The 14,183-nt window shown below is 52.7% G+C and overlaps 2 protein-coding genes across 2 annotated transcripts; both read right to left on the bottom strand.

The window, feature by feature from the left end:
- Window positions 1-6,532: 6,532 nt before the first annotated feature.
- CKM354_000222900 (uncharacterized protein) lies at window positions 6,533-7,780 on the bottom strand (the record flags this gene model as incomplete). Its single annotated transcript, XM_044797380.1, has 2 exons — window positions 6,533-7,568; window positions 7,617-7,780. 2 exons carry the CDS (start codon window positions 7,778-7,780, stop codon window positions 6,533-6,535), a joined length of 1,200 nt encoding a protein of 399 aa, XP_044653315.1.
- A 619-nt stretch (window positions 7,781-8,399) lies between these two features.
- CKM354_000223000 (uncharacterized protein) lies at window positions 8,400-10,173 on the bottom strand (the record flags this gene model as incomplete). The annotated part of the gene is made up of 2 exons (XM_044797381.1): window positions 8,400-8,466; window positions 8,519-10,173. The coding sequence occupies 2 exons, from the start codon at window positions 10,171-10,173 to the stop codon at window positions 8,400-8,402; spliced, it is 1,722 nt and encodes a 573-aa protein (XP_044653316.1).
- Between the last annotated feature and the right edge of the window lie 4,010 nt (window positions 10,174-14,183).

The following is a 14,183-nucleotide window of genomic DNA, read 5'->3' on the forward strand; positions in this document are numbered from 1 at the left end:
CGGCTAAATAGGGCTCCTTCTCACCAAGTTTGATTGCGTAGAGCATACCCGTGAGGTGTGAGATCATTCAATGGTACCAAGAACATGAATGAGCTCCCATTGTGCGTGATTCCCTGTCCTTGTCCACCTCTCGTTGATTTCCCTCTACCTCAACCGCTTAGCTTATGCGGCTGTGGAAAAGGTGTGATACCCTGGAGGTGTTGCGCATGCAAAAAAGGAAAAGTACCCAAGAAGCGGCAATAAAAGACACCGACTAAGCTGCCTTGCTGCAGACTGCATAATTCACACCTATGAGCATAAGCCGAGGACTAGATAAGTTTGGAGTTGCGCTGCCCTTCCATACGTATCAAGGCCAAACTTGCGTTTGTCAGACTTGCTCCTGTTGGTTGATAAAACTAAGCAATAGGCTTTAGACCTTCTCGTACACATCATTCAGTTGTTTCATTGCAACGCAACTCCCATTAGCTGAGTGGCCAGCATGTCAACTGGTTGGAGAAGCAGTATAAGTTGCCGGGCAGTGATATAGACTCCTGCCGCGATACGAGTTCGCACTCGATCTTCCCATACTGCATTGAGCTTTCGCGAAGCTGTGTCGTATAGGGCGTTTCCATCAATTAGCAGAATCCATGAACTAATAACATTTTCGGCCTTCTCGACGCTACACTTAAACCATTCATTATGGTACCGCTCTTCACAATTCGAAACTGGGCAAGGCACGTCGTAACGCTGCTCTCCAAGTTCTCGATGAACGAGTTCTTCTACCCGATGAGGGAAGATAGTCTCTTTGTAGAAGACCTTTTGAGGTTTCGAGTAACATCTGGCCCACGTGCGCAGCCGGCTTCCGATCGTCCCTTCATTCTTAACGTATCCTATCTTGACCATGTCCGGCAGATCGTCGCACGTAAAGATGTACACGCCTCCCCTCTGAGCCTCTTGACCGCCAATCGCCGCAAGCAATCTGTCGCCGGTGGATGTGCGAGAGCCCGTGCTACTTCTGCGAATATCTAAGCCTGGTAACGATTCGTGCTCTAGAACCCAATTTCTAAATCTTCCTCGATATTGGTTGCGCAATGTCTCCGGTATTGTAGCTGAACTTTGATGAGTACCACAAAGCAGTAGATCGAATATGCGCTGATCTAGATCGTGGTCAAGAGCATGATTTTCGTAGCCGCCGTATGATCTGTGGATGAGTCTTGTTGCAGAGATTCGGTCTATTTCCCTAACAGGATTCTTGCACTGAGCTCGATGACGAGTAGTTGCAAGACAACAGACGCTGGAATCGAAAAGCACAAGCTCGCTGTCTGCCATTCTTGTTGCAGCGAGAGTTAGGCAGTTGTGGCCCTTGACGAAGTGTAATATGGCGGAGAGCATTGTAGGTGTCGTGGAGCGTCTTGCTCTTGAAATACAGCGAAGAGGCGGAACCGAAGCTTGACTGGTTGGCCTGGCGGCCTGCATGTCACTCGTACTGGGTTAGCTATATCGCGCATGCGAAGATCATAAAAAGGGCGACGAATAGATTGACCTCATCCAAAACCCTTGTAGAATGGTTTCGGTAGTCGAAAATCGATGAGTGATGTGCCCAGCGTCACCGGCTGCTTTTGCTTACTGTAGAAACCCCACCTGACTGTGCATCATCGTATTGCTCGACATGCATAGTCCGGTGAGAGATTCAGCGAGTAGGGCCTTTGCGGGGTCATGCTTAGTTTCCTTGCCTAATTGTGTCCTCGATAGCTTCGCCGCTCCACGATGCTGCGACATGAGCTGTTGACTTCGTAGTCCCCTGCATTGACGTCTGCTTTCCAGAGAGGATTGGCGTCGAAGAAAGCACTCTTCAGTGCCTGAGTGTGAACAGAGGCATGGAAACCAAACGAAAATGCTTACTCTGATTGCTGTAGTCAACTCGAACCTGGCGGCTGTGCAGAAATCGCTGAGATAAGGTCGCGACCCAGCTCTCTCGGTTGCGCGCATCGAGACATGCAGCTCCAACGGTGGAGTCTGTCATCTATAGAAGCTTCGCGCAAGCGTACGAGGCCAATGGATATGTATGCGTCACTCGAACAACTCATGCGTGAGGTCGGTCTCTTGGATTTGCGAAAACAAGGCTTCCAATGGTCAGTCGGAAGCTGGTTTGGAAGAGGTGCTTCTAAGCAGCTGGGCGCTTTCTGTAGGGAAAGTCTGCTAGAGCGAAAAAGTCACGATGGTTGTGCGCCGCGCACAGGTCTGTCTAGATACAGCGCAGCGCGTGACACAGACGACAGCACGCAGACTTGGCAGGTGGGCCGTCGCTGAGGGGTGGTGCTCAAAGCTGCAGCATCGAACGTTGCTAGCGAAGCGTGTCGCTTCCTATATTTTGACACTGCTTATTGGCTCCTCAATGAGAGTCTGCAGCAGGTCTGCAGGTGCTACGGAAACCCATCAAAGTAAGTAGTGATCATCTAGACATCGCTTACCTCTGCCCACTATGCTTTCACATCGTACGTGAATACCACTGTATCGCGGCAGGGAGTGCACAACACCATGGACTACGGTCTCAGTGCAACCTTTCTGGCTCCAATTGATCGCAAGTGGTCGGCACAAGTGCCGCGCCGCTCGCAAGGCGCAGTCGTGGCGCGCGTATACGATATGATTATAGGCAGGGTGGTCAATGGACAGGTCGGCCGGCCACAGCACTGCTGCCGGCCCTGCCGGCCGATTCAGCGGCCGTGTCCGTCCGTCCGGACGAGAGCCTCTCATTGGCCATGCCGTCCACCGGAGCCCTGTCCGCTGTTCGCCTTGCCTAATTAGGAAGGATGTTGAAAAATGAAGCCAGAGGAAGGTGTTGTTAGCCCTCTATTCGCACGTCTGTCTGCTGGCTGTTGCCTTCATATGAGCTTGACATCTCACTGTCCACGTCGCCGCTAAAGTGATCGTCTTGCGCTCTTACCACCTCCTTTGTGTGTCTCTTCAACACAAAGTCGTTCTTGAACCAATTTCGCAGTAGTTGGTGTGATTGTGCGTAGTCTGTCTTCGTCTGCCACCTCTCATTGTCGAGAACGTGGCCAGCTAAGCTAAACTCACGCTCACACGCGCTCGAGCTCGCCGGCGTGGCCAGTAGGTCGAATGCTAGCTTGGACAACAATGGATATCGCTGGCGATTGTCACGCCACCATTGGACGACATTAATAGGCTTGTTGCCAACCATATAAGGTGTCAGAGGCTCGGCAAGATAACGCTGCAGATCGTCTTGCAACACAGTGTCCGTGAGCATTAACGATGCCGTGTAATCGTCGACCTCGCGTTCACGTGTCGCCGGCCTAGTTGTTGGTGCTGGACACCGCATCTTATACTCATTATAGAGCTCTTCAATCGCGTGTCGTGCCTTCACTGTCCATAGCGTGGACGCCTCGATATCGTCTTGATTCTGCTGCTGCGACTGCCGTTGCTTGCACTTCGCTTTCGCCTTATTCTTGCGCTGCGTATTGTCGTCTTTCATACCACCCCAGTGCTGCTCGAACCAGCTCATCTTGAGCGATGGATGTAACGCCACGGCGGCACGGTAGGCAGGCGTGCGATCGCTGAGTCGATAGTACTTGTCGAGCTTCTTCCAACCAAGATTGACTATCGCCTTAAGGTGTGAGTTGGCCGCGTGTTCATGGTCTGACTTCGCCTTCTCAAGTGTAGTTAGCAGTGACTCCAAAGCTGTCAACGACTGCCACAATCCACCGAAGTGTTGGCCATCTGCTTGGACCTTCAGCGACGCCATCTTCAGCGGCTTGAGAAGCTTCAATATCTCCTTCAACTCGGCCCAGTCATCCGCGGTGAGTATGTCTTCACGAAGGTCGTCAATGAACTGTAAGCAATACAGCTCTATTGGATCTTTGAGCTCGAGGCCACGCTCGATCATGTCGTGGTCAGATTGCCACTTAATCCCGCCGTTCAACACTAGCTCGACAAGTCGTGTGTCTGCCTCGCGTTGTTTTGATCGAAAGACGTGTCGTCGTGCCTCGCTATAGTGAGCATGGATCACGATATTATGGAGCTTGCCAACACAGCCCTTCTTTCGCCATGCTGTCTGACGATCGACGGCATTACGTAGAGATAGAGCGCGTTGAAACTCGTATACGATCTCGCTGTCTTCGAGCTCCTCGTCTTCCTTATTCATGTCGTTGCAAGCCTGGTCAATACACTCGATGTCGACGCCGTAGAGCATAGCCTTAACGACTAAGTTGATGAAGTGGCCAGCGCAGCGAAGGCGGCACTTGTGAGGGTGTCGGAGACTTGGTATTTCGCGCCTAATAGCTTCGATCGTCGTGTCGTTGTTAGACGCGTTGTCGGCCATAAAGTAGGTCAGTTTGGACGCGATATCATACTGTCTGATCAGCTTGAGAAGGATGTTTGCCTGCTCTTCACCAGTGTGATTGCCATAGGTTGGTACGAGTCCAATAAGTACTGTCTTCAGCTGATAGTCCTTATCGAAGTAGTGAGCATGAACACCTAAGAAGTCGGTGCCGCCATCGATGTCTGCTAGCCACGCGTCAAACGACAAAGCGATGCCGCTTATCGCCGTAGCCATATCGCTCTTTACTCGAGGCAGTGTCTTCTTACACAAGTCGACGATCCAAGCTCGCGGGGTGTTGTGAGAAGTAGGGAATAGCATCTCGAGAACAGGTTGACGATACGTAGCTAGCCGCTTCAGTCGTTCAGATGCTAGAGCGCGAAGTGAGTGCTCATCTGTTACGGCATACTCGAGGAATAGCGACCTCCACTCGGTACGATCAACAGGAGTCTTCTCGGTCGTCCTTTGACGCTTGATCATACTAGCGATGTTGCCGTCGTCTACCGGACGCCTCTTACACTGCTTGTACGTGCCATCGAGCTCGTAGCCATGCTTGCCTAGGTGTCTGCGTATCGAGTTCGTTCCTCCACCAGTCCGAATGACCTTCACCTTCCTGTGATCCTTATGGCTGCTGTCGAAGCACAGACGACACAGCCAGTAGTTGGTGAAGCTCTGAAGATGCGTAACAGCCTCACCATGCTGCCAGACCCACGCTCTGTGCTCTGCCTTGCCTGGCGGTGTCGGGTAAAAGTCGCGAAGAGCTTTTCCATCGACGAGGAAGCCGGTCCGCGTATAACGCGTCCGGAGGACGGTTCCGAGCTGCGATTCGGCGTGGATTTGTGTCAGGTCGATGCTGTGGGTGGCGCTTATGCTGGAGGTACCGCCTGCCATCGTGGTGTGTGCGTAAATGCCAATGATCAGGTGGGCGATCGAGGGACTTTGGCATGTGAAGGAAACGCGTCCCCAGTCGCGTTCTGAGAAGTCGCGCGTGGGAGGTCGGCGCACGGGCCGGCGTCTCTGCAGGCTGGCATCTGACCAATCAAACACGCTCTTATTCATCAATTGACCCAGACCCTAACAACACCCCTAGGAACGACATTCTCATCAACAAGGTCAATTCACATGCCATGGACACCGGTGATTCACTTACATGTCCGGACGGACGCTAGCATTAATAATGCCGGCCGGCAGATACCCCATTAGCTGTCCATCCGGCCGGACACCGTCCGGACGGCATGGCCACGAAAAATGACCCGTCCATTGACCACCCTGATTATAGGAGAGTTTTTCGCGAGCTTTAGACTCGAACATTTCGCCCAGGACAGCACGATAGGCGATCTGATGTTCTAAGACAAAGTCGCATCTTACGTGAGACCGATCCGTACTTTACAAGCATTGTCCTATTTGCTATAATTATAAGATGTCTTCCATTTATGCGCCTAGTCTCGAACCTAAGACCGTAGACAACTTACCTTGCTTAGTCGATAGTGTTGTAAATGAGCGCACGAAACGACCACCGGCAGGCAATGCGTAATGCGGAGAGCTACGCCTTTTCAAAATTGGCCATTTAGACGCAGAAGGAGTTCGGACTCGATGACCCTCCGTCTCCTGGAGTTGACCCAGAAAACGCGCTGTGGGATGTCCCAGACAACGACTTCTCCCAATATGGAGTGGAACATCTGTTAGACAGAGTTCCTCCCGGCGATTCATTTCGGCCCGACAACTCGTCAGGAGATATACGTCGTGGTTCCTACTACGGTCCGAACTCGACTCCGCGGGAGACGTAAGTGCCTACAAAGCCGCGCCACCAGACCCTAAGCGGCTACTTACAACGCTCGCAGGAGTTGCACAGCGAACGAGCTGTACGTGACCGATTCACAGTGCAGAGATTTCTGGTTCGGAGGCAATTGTAGCGATGAGGCATGTCGTACCCTACTCTATCGAACCTAGGCGCTAACAACTTCGATAGGGCGAAGAGGGCTGGAAGTGCAACGGCTGTTGAGGGTAGTGACTCCAAGCGTATACGGTGACCTCAGCGCTTGTCTTGATCAGTGCCGCCAGCGGCTTTGTAGAGGGAGCGCTGCCGTTGGGGACCAGATGGAAGGCATGTCTTTCAAAACTGCCCGAACCAAGGTGCTCAATAACATAGGTGGGTGCAGGCCTTGTGGTCAGTTGAGGGCAGCAAATACGTGAGACAGCACTCACTTCCTTCAACCGCTACAGATCGGATTTCTGCCCCGAAATCGTAGCTGCTGAATTTCTCTTCTCTCTCTCACGTCTCCTACGTTCATTACATTCCCCCAGCATCTCAAAACAGTGCATCCGTGCTTCCTGTCGCCATCTCGCAAGCAAAGCCGCGCCTCTCGCAGCAGCATACAATGGCGAAGGGGAGGAGGAGGAGGACTCATCAGCGTTGTTGTTGTTGCTGGTGGCCGCATCGACCGCACCACTCTGAGATACAGAAGAAGAAGAAGAAGCGTTCAATAGAGCCTCCTGCAGCGCATTTCGGAATTCGGGCATCATTGCAGCCTCACCTCCAACGATAACATGGGTGATAGGTCTATTGTAGACGTTGTTCCTTGGTGGTACGAGTTTATCCCGCACAGAATTCCAATACGCATCCTCGGAAGCGAATTGCGGCATGTTGTCCAGACCGAGTGCGCTGTCGAAGAAGTGCGGTTCATGTTCTGGTATAAACTCGAAGGGCTGCAAGTAAGTGTCAAGACTCGTATAAAGCGCACTTCTCGTGAGTGAGGCATAATAGACCGTCAACGTTGATACGTTCGCCGAGATTCCTTCAACGCAGACTTGCCATGATCCGTACTCCTGGCAGAGGTTGATTCCGTGGGCGGCGAGAGCAGCTCTGTTCTCGCTTAATTGATTTGGGTCCCATTCGCCGTTGTTTCTTGTGTGGAGCCAAGATTGTAGGCCGGCGTACTCGATCGCATCGCCAATATCCTCGGCGGTCAAGGCGGGAAATCGGAGATGAGAGAGAACAATCTTGTCAAGGCTGATGCCTAGCTCGGCTTCTGTAGCGTTCTTCAGTTGGGCGATTAGATCGCTTATGATGCCAACGTCTGGAGTGCTCGGGCGACCGCATCTTTTGTTCCACCATCTTTTGAGCGAGCCGATGTAGCTTGGTCGAGCCGGCGGTCTTGAAGACAATCGCACGATTAAATCTTTGTACTCTTGCGCGGCTTCAACCTTGACGAGATCCCTGGTAGGGCCATCGTAGACGTTCACACTTGATACTCTCGGAGAGTGTAAGCTTCAAAACCAGGACTATGGTTTTGAGACTTACCCATAACCTGCCGTAAGGTCAAAGCCCACGCCTGGGGCATCGTGAACTGCGATGGGCAAGCACTGCGGATCGCTGCAGTCAGGATATCCAACAGTCGCAGAAGCAGAGGCTAGTGAAGCGACAATCAACAGGATATATTCCACGAGACGAGTCCTCGCAGCCATGGTGGTCAGATTTGTCGGAGTATATCGGTAAGTACGAGAGTAGGAAGGTGGCTGGACGAGACCCAGGCAACAGCTGGACGAAGAGGGACAGACAGTCATGTGATGCACGCCTGTGCCGCAGACATTGGCGACTCTTGGACCCGTGGCCTTAGCTCTCGTAAAGGCGTCAGCCATCAGGAAAATAAACAGTAAATTCACTTGCCCGAGACAACCTTGCTGTCCTGCGTACTGTTGCGTGTTTTCACCTTTTGATCGCATACTGGATCCGAACGCTGCATCATCTCTGCAGGAAATGCTACTGATGAACAAGTGAGTCAGCTTGATCAATGTCGTTTCGTGGTTGAGAGCTCGCGCTCGTCTACCTGCTACCACCGATTCCACTCTCGCCTCTTCCCATGCAGTGCTCCCTTACTTTTGATGCAGAATGGTATCTACAGATATGCGCAGTACAGAAAAGAAAAACAGAAATGACACAAACACATAAATCGTGGTTGTTTGCTGGGCCGCCAGACTGGAATCGCTCATTGAAGTCGTTGTTGAATCAAGGCTCAACCCAGAGGTCATCAGCTTTGTCGGGCGTAAATACATAGCGATGATCAGCCGCCTGGTGCGAGCATTCCTATTGCTGCGCATTTGGCTGTCGTCGCTCAGTGATGGGTAGGAAATTCCCTACAATGAGGGAGGGTCTGCAATAGAGGTCAGCATGTGTCCAAGAGGGCAATAAAAACCAGAACTCACATGTTATGGGTATCTCTCCGAATGGTAAAGGAAAAGCAACATCGTACAGCCTCCATCTTCACCTTCTCTGTGGTTTTGCCGTCCTTGCCTGCAGTGCTCGTTCCTTCGTCCGCATCCTCCCTTCGCCGCGCGGGTCTCATGAGGGTGCAGCTGGTCAGGATGGCCTTTTGTGATTGATCAAATGCAATAGCCCCGAACTTCTCCCAATATGAAACGAGACTGTCCTCTTTGACAATTTCGTGTATTGCCATCTTGCCGTCTCGCAGATTTGACACGGGTACACGCACAAGCTCCGCCATTTCCGCATTTCCACGAAAAATCTCTCCTGTTCGTCTCCAACAACAAGCGGGAATGGCCATGGAAGCAAAGACGCGGTCGTACTCCATCAAGCTTCGTTCAAACCACATTTCGACCAGCACCAACTGCATATCTGTGAGAGACTGCATTGCCTCGCGAAACTTGGGTCGGAAACGATCGAGCTGCTTCAATATTCGCAATTGTGATTCTCGTGTGAGGTTCTTCGACATGTACTGATTGAGGCGAGCGTAGCCACGGACGTAGTTGAACGGCTTGAGCATGCCAGCGTCATACTTGGCTTTCAGTAATTTGTGCAAACGGTCTTCCGCAGACGACAGACCCGCGGGGTCTGCAGCTGTCATATAGAATTTATCTCGCGCTCGGGAGTCAATCGGAAAGGTCGATCCGGGCCGTGATATCTCCTGACCTGCTTGTAGATGCGGCTGTGTGGGAGGCTGCATCTGCTGCGATGTCGGTCGTTGTTGCGGCTGTGGCTGATGTTGCTGTTGCTGCCCCGGGTTCGATGAAGATGGTTGCTGTCCGATTTGCGTACTCAAATTCGGATTCGTAAGATGGGCGGTCATGGAGGATGTGGCCAGCAGGGGGTCATTAAAGAGGGCCTGAGCATCCGAGTCGTTATACATGGCGCCATCTTCCATGATAGAGGAGGAAAGGAAGTCATTGAGCAGATTGTACTCGTTGGTCACTTCCGATGTGTTGAACATGTAATTTGGATGCAGATGGTGCATGTCCTGGAACTGACTGTGCAGAGGATTGTTGTTCCAGTCCACGTTCTGAAAGAGGCCAGCGTTGCTCCCTCGCTGTGGTATGGGCCTCTGTAGTGTCCGCGGCGAGACAGGCGTGGGTTGGGCAAGCTGGGGCTGCGAGCCGCCATTCACGTGTGACATGCCATTCCCATGAGGATGTGCCATGTGTCCGTTCGCCAGCTGCATGTTCTCTCCCGGGGCAGGAGCAATGTCTGCCACGCCTATGTCGCTCTTGCTCCTCTTGGCGGGCTCCCGAGGCTCGTCGTGGCACAGATGGCCGATGTCACGCTTGACACAACGAGCACATGGCCGCTCCAGGTCGCAAGTCATATGCGAGCGCCGGCAGTATACGCAGGCGTGATTGACCTTGCGCCTCTTCTTCTTGCCCTCGCCATTGCTCTCGGCCGCCGTGTTGCTGGCGGCGTTGCCGTTGCCGGTAGCCTCGGAGGCCTTTCGTTTGGGCGACTTGGGGCCATCTTTGTCCTTGCTCGTGGTCGCGTGAGAGGTCGCGGTGGTGGGTGAGTCGTTCGTGCCAGCTGCTGCGGGAGCTGCTGCAGCTGGCGTGGCCTCGGTCTTCTGCGGTTCCGTCATGTCGGATCACGGCGATGGATGCATCTGGCAGCTACACCAGACGACTGTGGGCTGCTGGTTCTTCGCTCGGATTCGCAGCGAGGGCGTCGCGCGTGCTCGCCGTCCAGCTTCGTCTCGTCTTGTCGTGCCAGCTTGGCAATGGGGGCCCGGTGGAGCTGTGGTCGCGCGGCGCAGGTGGGTGCGAGGGAAGGTCGTGTGTGCTGTGCTGTCGCGCCCGCAACTTCTCCTCGCGCATGTAAGAGACTGGTTTTCTGGCGTGGACTCCTCTTCTCGCCTACTCAATTACACCACCTGCCCATGCTCTGCGCAGCTTGCGACGGGGGATGTGGAAGGAGCGCGGGTTGTGACTGCGCGCTCACCACCGCAACGCACCGGCCACAAGGCAGATGAGGAGTAAGCAGAATCGCAGCATCCCGGCTCCCTGCTTCTCCACAAACCTTCTTCACGGCCTGCCTATAGGGCAACTTCCCACTCCGCTTCGCTCTTGCCTGTCATCTGTCAATCACATCTCATCTCACGCTCGTGCTCTCATCTCCTCTTCTCTTTCGACATCCAATTTGCACTGCACACCATGCCTTCGGTGACGAGATTTGTCCATCGTCTTGCTCGTACCGCGCCAGCACCCATGAATCCCAAAACGGCAAGCATCGGACACGCAGCCCAAAATCCAGTCCGGCGTGTCCTCCGCCATGTGGGAGCTGGGAAGAATTTCCGTCTGTCCATCACATCGTCACGATCTATTCTCTCACACCAGTGAATCAACTCAAAATCTCAGATCTAGCGCGATCCGACCTATAGCAGAATACTGCATTCGCCGAGGCACACGCGCTAGTAGCCACCAGAGTCGGCTCCGGAGCCGCTCACCGTGCGCCATTCAGTACCACTGCCATGGACCAGTGTGCTTGCTGAGAGAACGCTACTACGGTACTCATGCGGCATAGCGACGCGAAGAGCACAATTCTTACTGTTGCTCTTGAAGTCCAGCATCTTCGTCTGCTTGATGTGCGTTGCGTGCCAAGCATATCTCTTGGTCCAAACGAGCTGCGGAAGATTGGGGCTGTCACAGCAGCTCGCTTAGAATTCTCCGGCCTTGCGATACATACTGAACAAAGCTGCGGAATGTGAATCATGACCTTGTTGCCCTTTGCTCGACCGTTACAAACGCTCAAGTAATGGGTGACCGCCATTCAATTGCGCGATTGCTCAACGCTACCTTCGATGCAACCACCGAAACTATGCAACACTGACTGTTCTCTCTAATCATTGGCAGGTTCCAACTCGATTGTGGGAGAAAGCTGCTCAGTGTATACCCAACACCAGGACCAGAACAGCCATGTCCAGCCACTGTTGAACGTCGACGATAACCCGCCATCAAACAGCCAAACGCCAGAAACGACGCCATCACGATTCCTCTCATGCCCAGTATTGCCTCGAAAAAAATCGACCAGCCTTTCAAGATCACTCTATATCATAAGTGCCGAGCTGCGCAGCTTATTGTCTCTATCCCACTCCACGACACGAGAAATATTGAGAGCGGCGGATTACCCAGCACATTCAGGCCACCAGAGGCTGATACACTGCCATTGCGATAAGAACGAATCAGTCGCTCAATTTTCCAATGCCGACGAGCCACATCATGGCGGCATTGCGAGCCCTCGCACTCCCTCTCTTTATCGCTACAGCGTCAGCCAGAGCAATGGATCCGGAACACATCCCGCGGCAGGCAGATTGCCTCATACAATGCCGTCCGTCACCACTCCACTTCTCAAAGTCCACAACACAACGCTGACCCAAACATTCAGGCACCGCAACAACCCCAGACCAAAACACAAATTTCTGCTCCGACGTGACATGGATCAATACATTCAACGCCTGTCTATCCTGCGCCATACCTGCCAAGATATCAGACACCTTTTTCGAGCCCATCACACACCTTGGCTCACGCTGCGGATATGATGTCGAATTCCTATCTCCAGGTGAAGACCAAGATCAAAATACAGAAGGCAAACTAAGAGCACTTCCCCTTCCAGCGAACTCGAATCTGAATTCGAACGCGAACTTACCTCGATCTGAACACAAATCTGCCGGCCCCTCCGTCCCAGCCATAGCCGGCGGAGTCATTGGTGCGATCCTAGCCCTCGCGGCTCTGTTCGTTCTAATTCTCTTCCTCGATCGTAGGAGGAGAAAGAGACAACAAGCGGAACAGAGAGTGAGTGAAGAGCATATGAAATGCGTTTCTGAGATTTTTGGCTTCGCGACTACTGGACCTGCTGGTGCTACGTCAACGAGTGCTCCGCACTCGCGGAACGTTTCTGAGACGTATAGTGTCGGGGACGAGAAGGATTCTATCACGAAGCAGAGGGATAGTGTTGACTCTTTGGAAAAGGGACGATCGCATCATGAGACAAAGAAGGTTGGATAGAGGAAGCGTGAAGAAGGGAATTGACGATGACAACACTTTTATGACACGGAAATGAATTGAAGTAGGGACGATTAGCGTGTGTACAAATTGCAAAAGGGAATTCTTATGGCCACTTTGTATTCCAATTTCTCCTCCTCTTCCAATCACCAAGTCAATCCACGACATCACCCTCTGCCGAGACAAACGTGAACATCGTGATCGATGACAAAAAATTCTTTCTCTTGGCAAGAGACCGGACTCTCATATCAGACTATATACTGTGTACGTCCTCTGTTCCATCGGATCCGATATATCGCCAAAAGAGCGCCATAGGCACGACACGACCTGGGATTCTGAGACTAGTCCTAACACTGATCAGTAATCAGAAAAAGCAATTCGACTCAAGTGAAAGCTCGGTGGGTGGAGGTGAAAGGTCGAGTAGTGACTGATCTGCCTTCTTGTAAAGATCCCGATGGACACTTTGAGCCTTCTGCATGACGAAAGTCGTCTATTGCGCGGGGTTTTTCGCCACTACTGTGGTTATAGAAAAAGGTCAGGATTGATTGTCATATTGACCTTTGCTGGGGAACTACTTTATTAGTGAAGCAAATATTTGAAGGTGAGCGCGGCGTCAAAAGTGAAAACGAGACATTCTCATGCAATGTCATCAGCAACAGCAAGATCGAAGATGTCGTTACCCTGGCAGCACTGCGAATCGCAATCTCGTTCTCGTTAATCAGCGCACCAGTGCCAGAAGACAATGTTGCGCGAGACCCGCCGTACTGTTTCCTCGCTCACCCCTCAGTAAAGAGATAACGACATGTCGCCATTGCTGGACGGGCCGAAAATTCAGTCGGCTCGTTTTATCGGCATCAGCTTCAAGTCTGAGCTCTGATCGAGATCGGGCAGCATGACCAGCGAAGTCGGAGGCAGATACAGTAGCCACCGGACCCAAGGTCCGCAAACTTCTGAGATGATCTGCTCATCGGCAAAGGTGGTACAGGGTGGACGTCTGTCGCAAATGGAAGGTGCCGTCGTCGACGCATCGATGCGACGATGCGTCGTCATGTCCCGACCACATTGTTCCGAGCTACGCGTGGCTTCTCTGCGCGTGTACTTCAATAGAGCTGCCGGGTTTGGTGAGGTATTGGCTACGGCAGAAGTGAACATGCAAGAGGTGAGCTTGTCGTTTCAGATCTGCAGATAGCTTCGCCCATGACCGAAGAGCTCCAGTATGCATACACTCGTGCACGCCGCGCGGTCATGAGGAGCTGGCTAAGCTCACGATTGTGTTGTGGCACCTGAATCCGCTTTGAGTCGTGGTATCGGGCGCTATGTGCTCATGGAAGGCAGCACGGGTTCGGGTAACAGCTTGCTCTATCACGGAACTAGATAGCGTACGCAGCGGCTGTGCGCATGCGAACCGAACAGATGTGCTCTCGATTATTGAAGTGTAGGAGTAGCACTTAGGAATTGACGATGCGAACCGACTTGCTCGCCCGAATCGTGCAGAGTGAAGTCGGGGCCAAGGCGATTTGGCGAGCATCGCAAAGTAAGTTGGTATCCGAGCCGATGCGGCGGAGTCGTGTCAGAGGATTTCTGTCGTCGC

Source organism: Cercospora kikuchii (assembly GCF_019650295.1).
Source record: "Cercospora kikuchii DNA, contig_00001, whole genome shotgun sequence".
NCBI lineage: Eukaryota > Fungi > Ascomycota > Dothideomycetes > Mycosphaerellales > Mycosphaerellaceae > Cercospora > Cercospora kikuchii.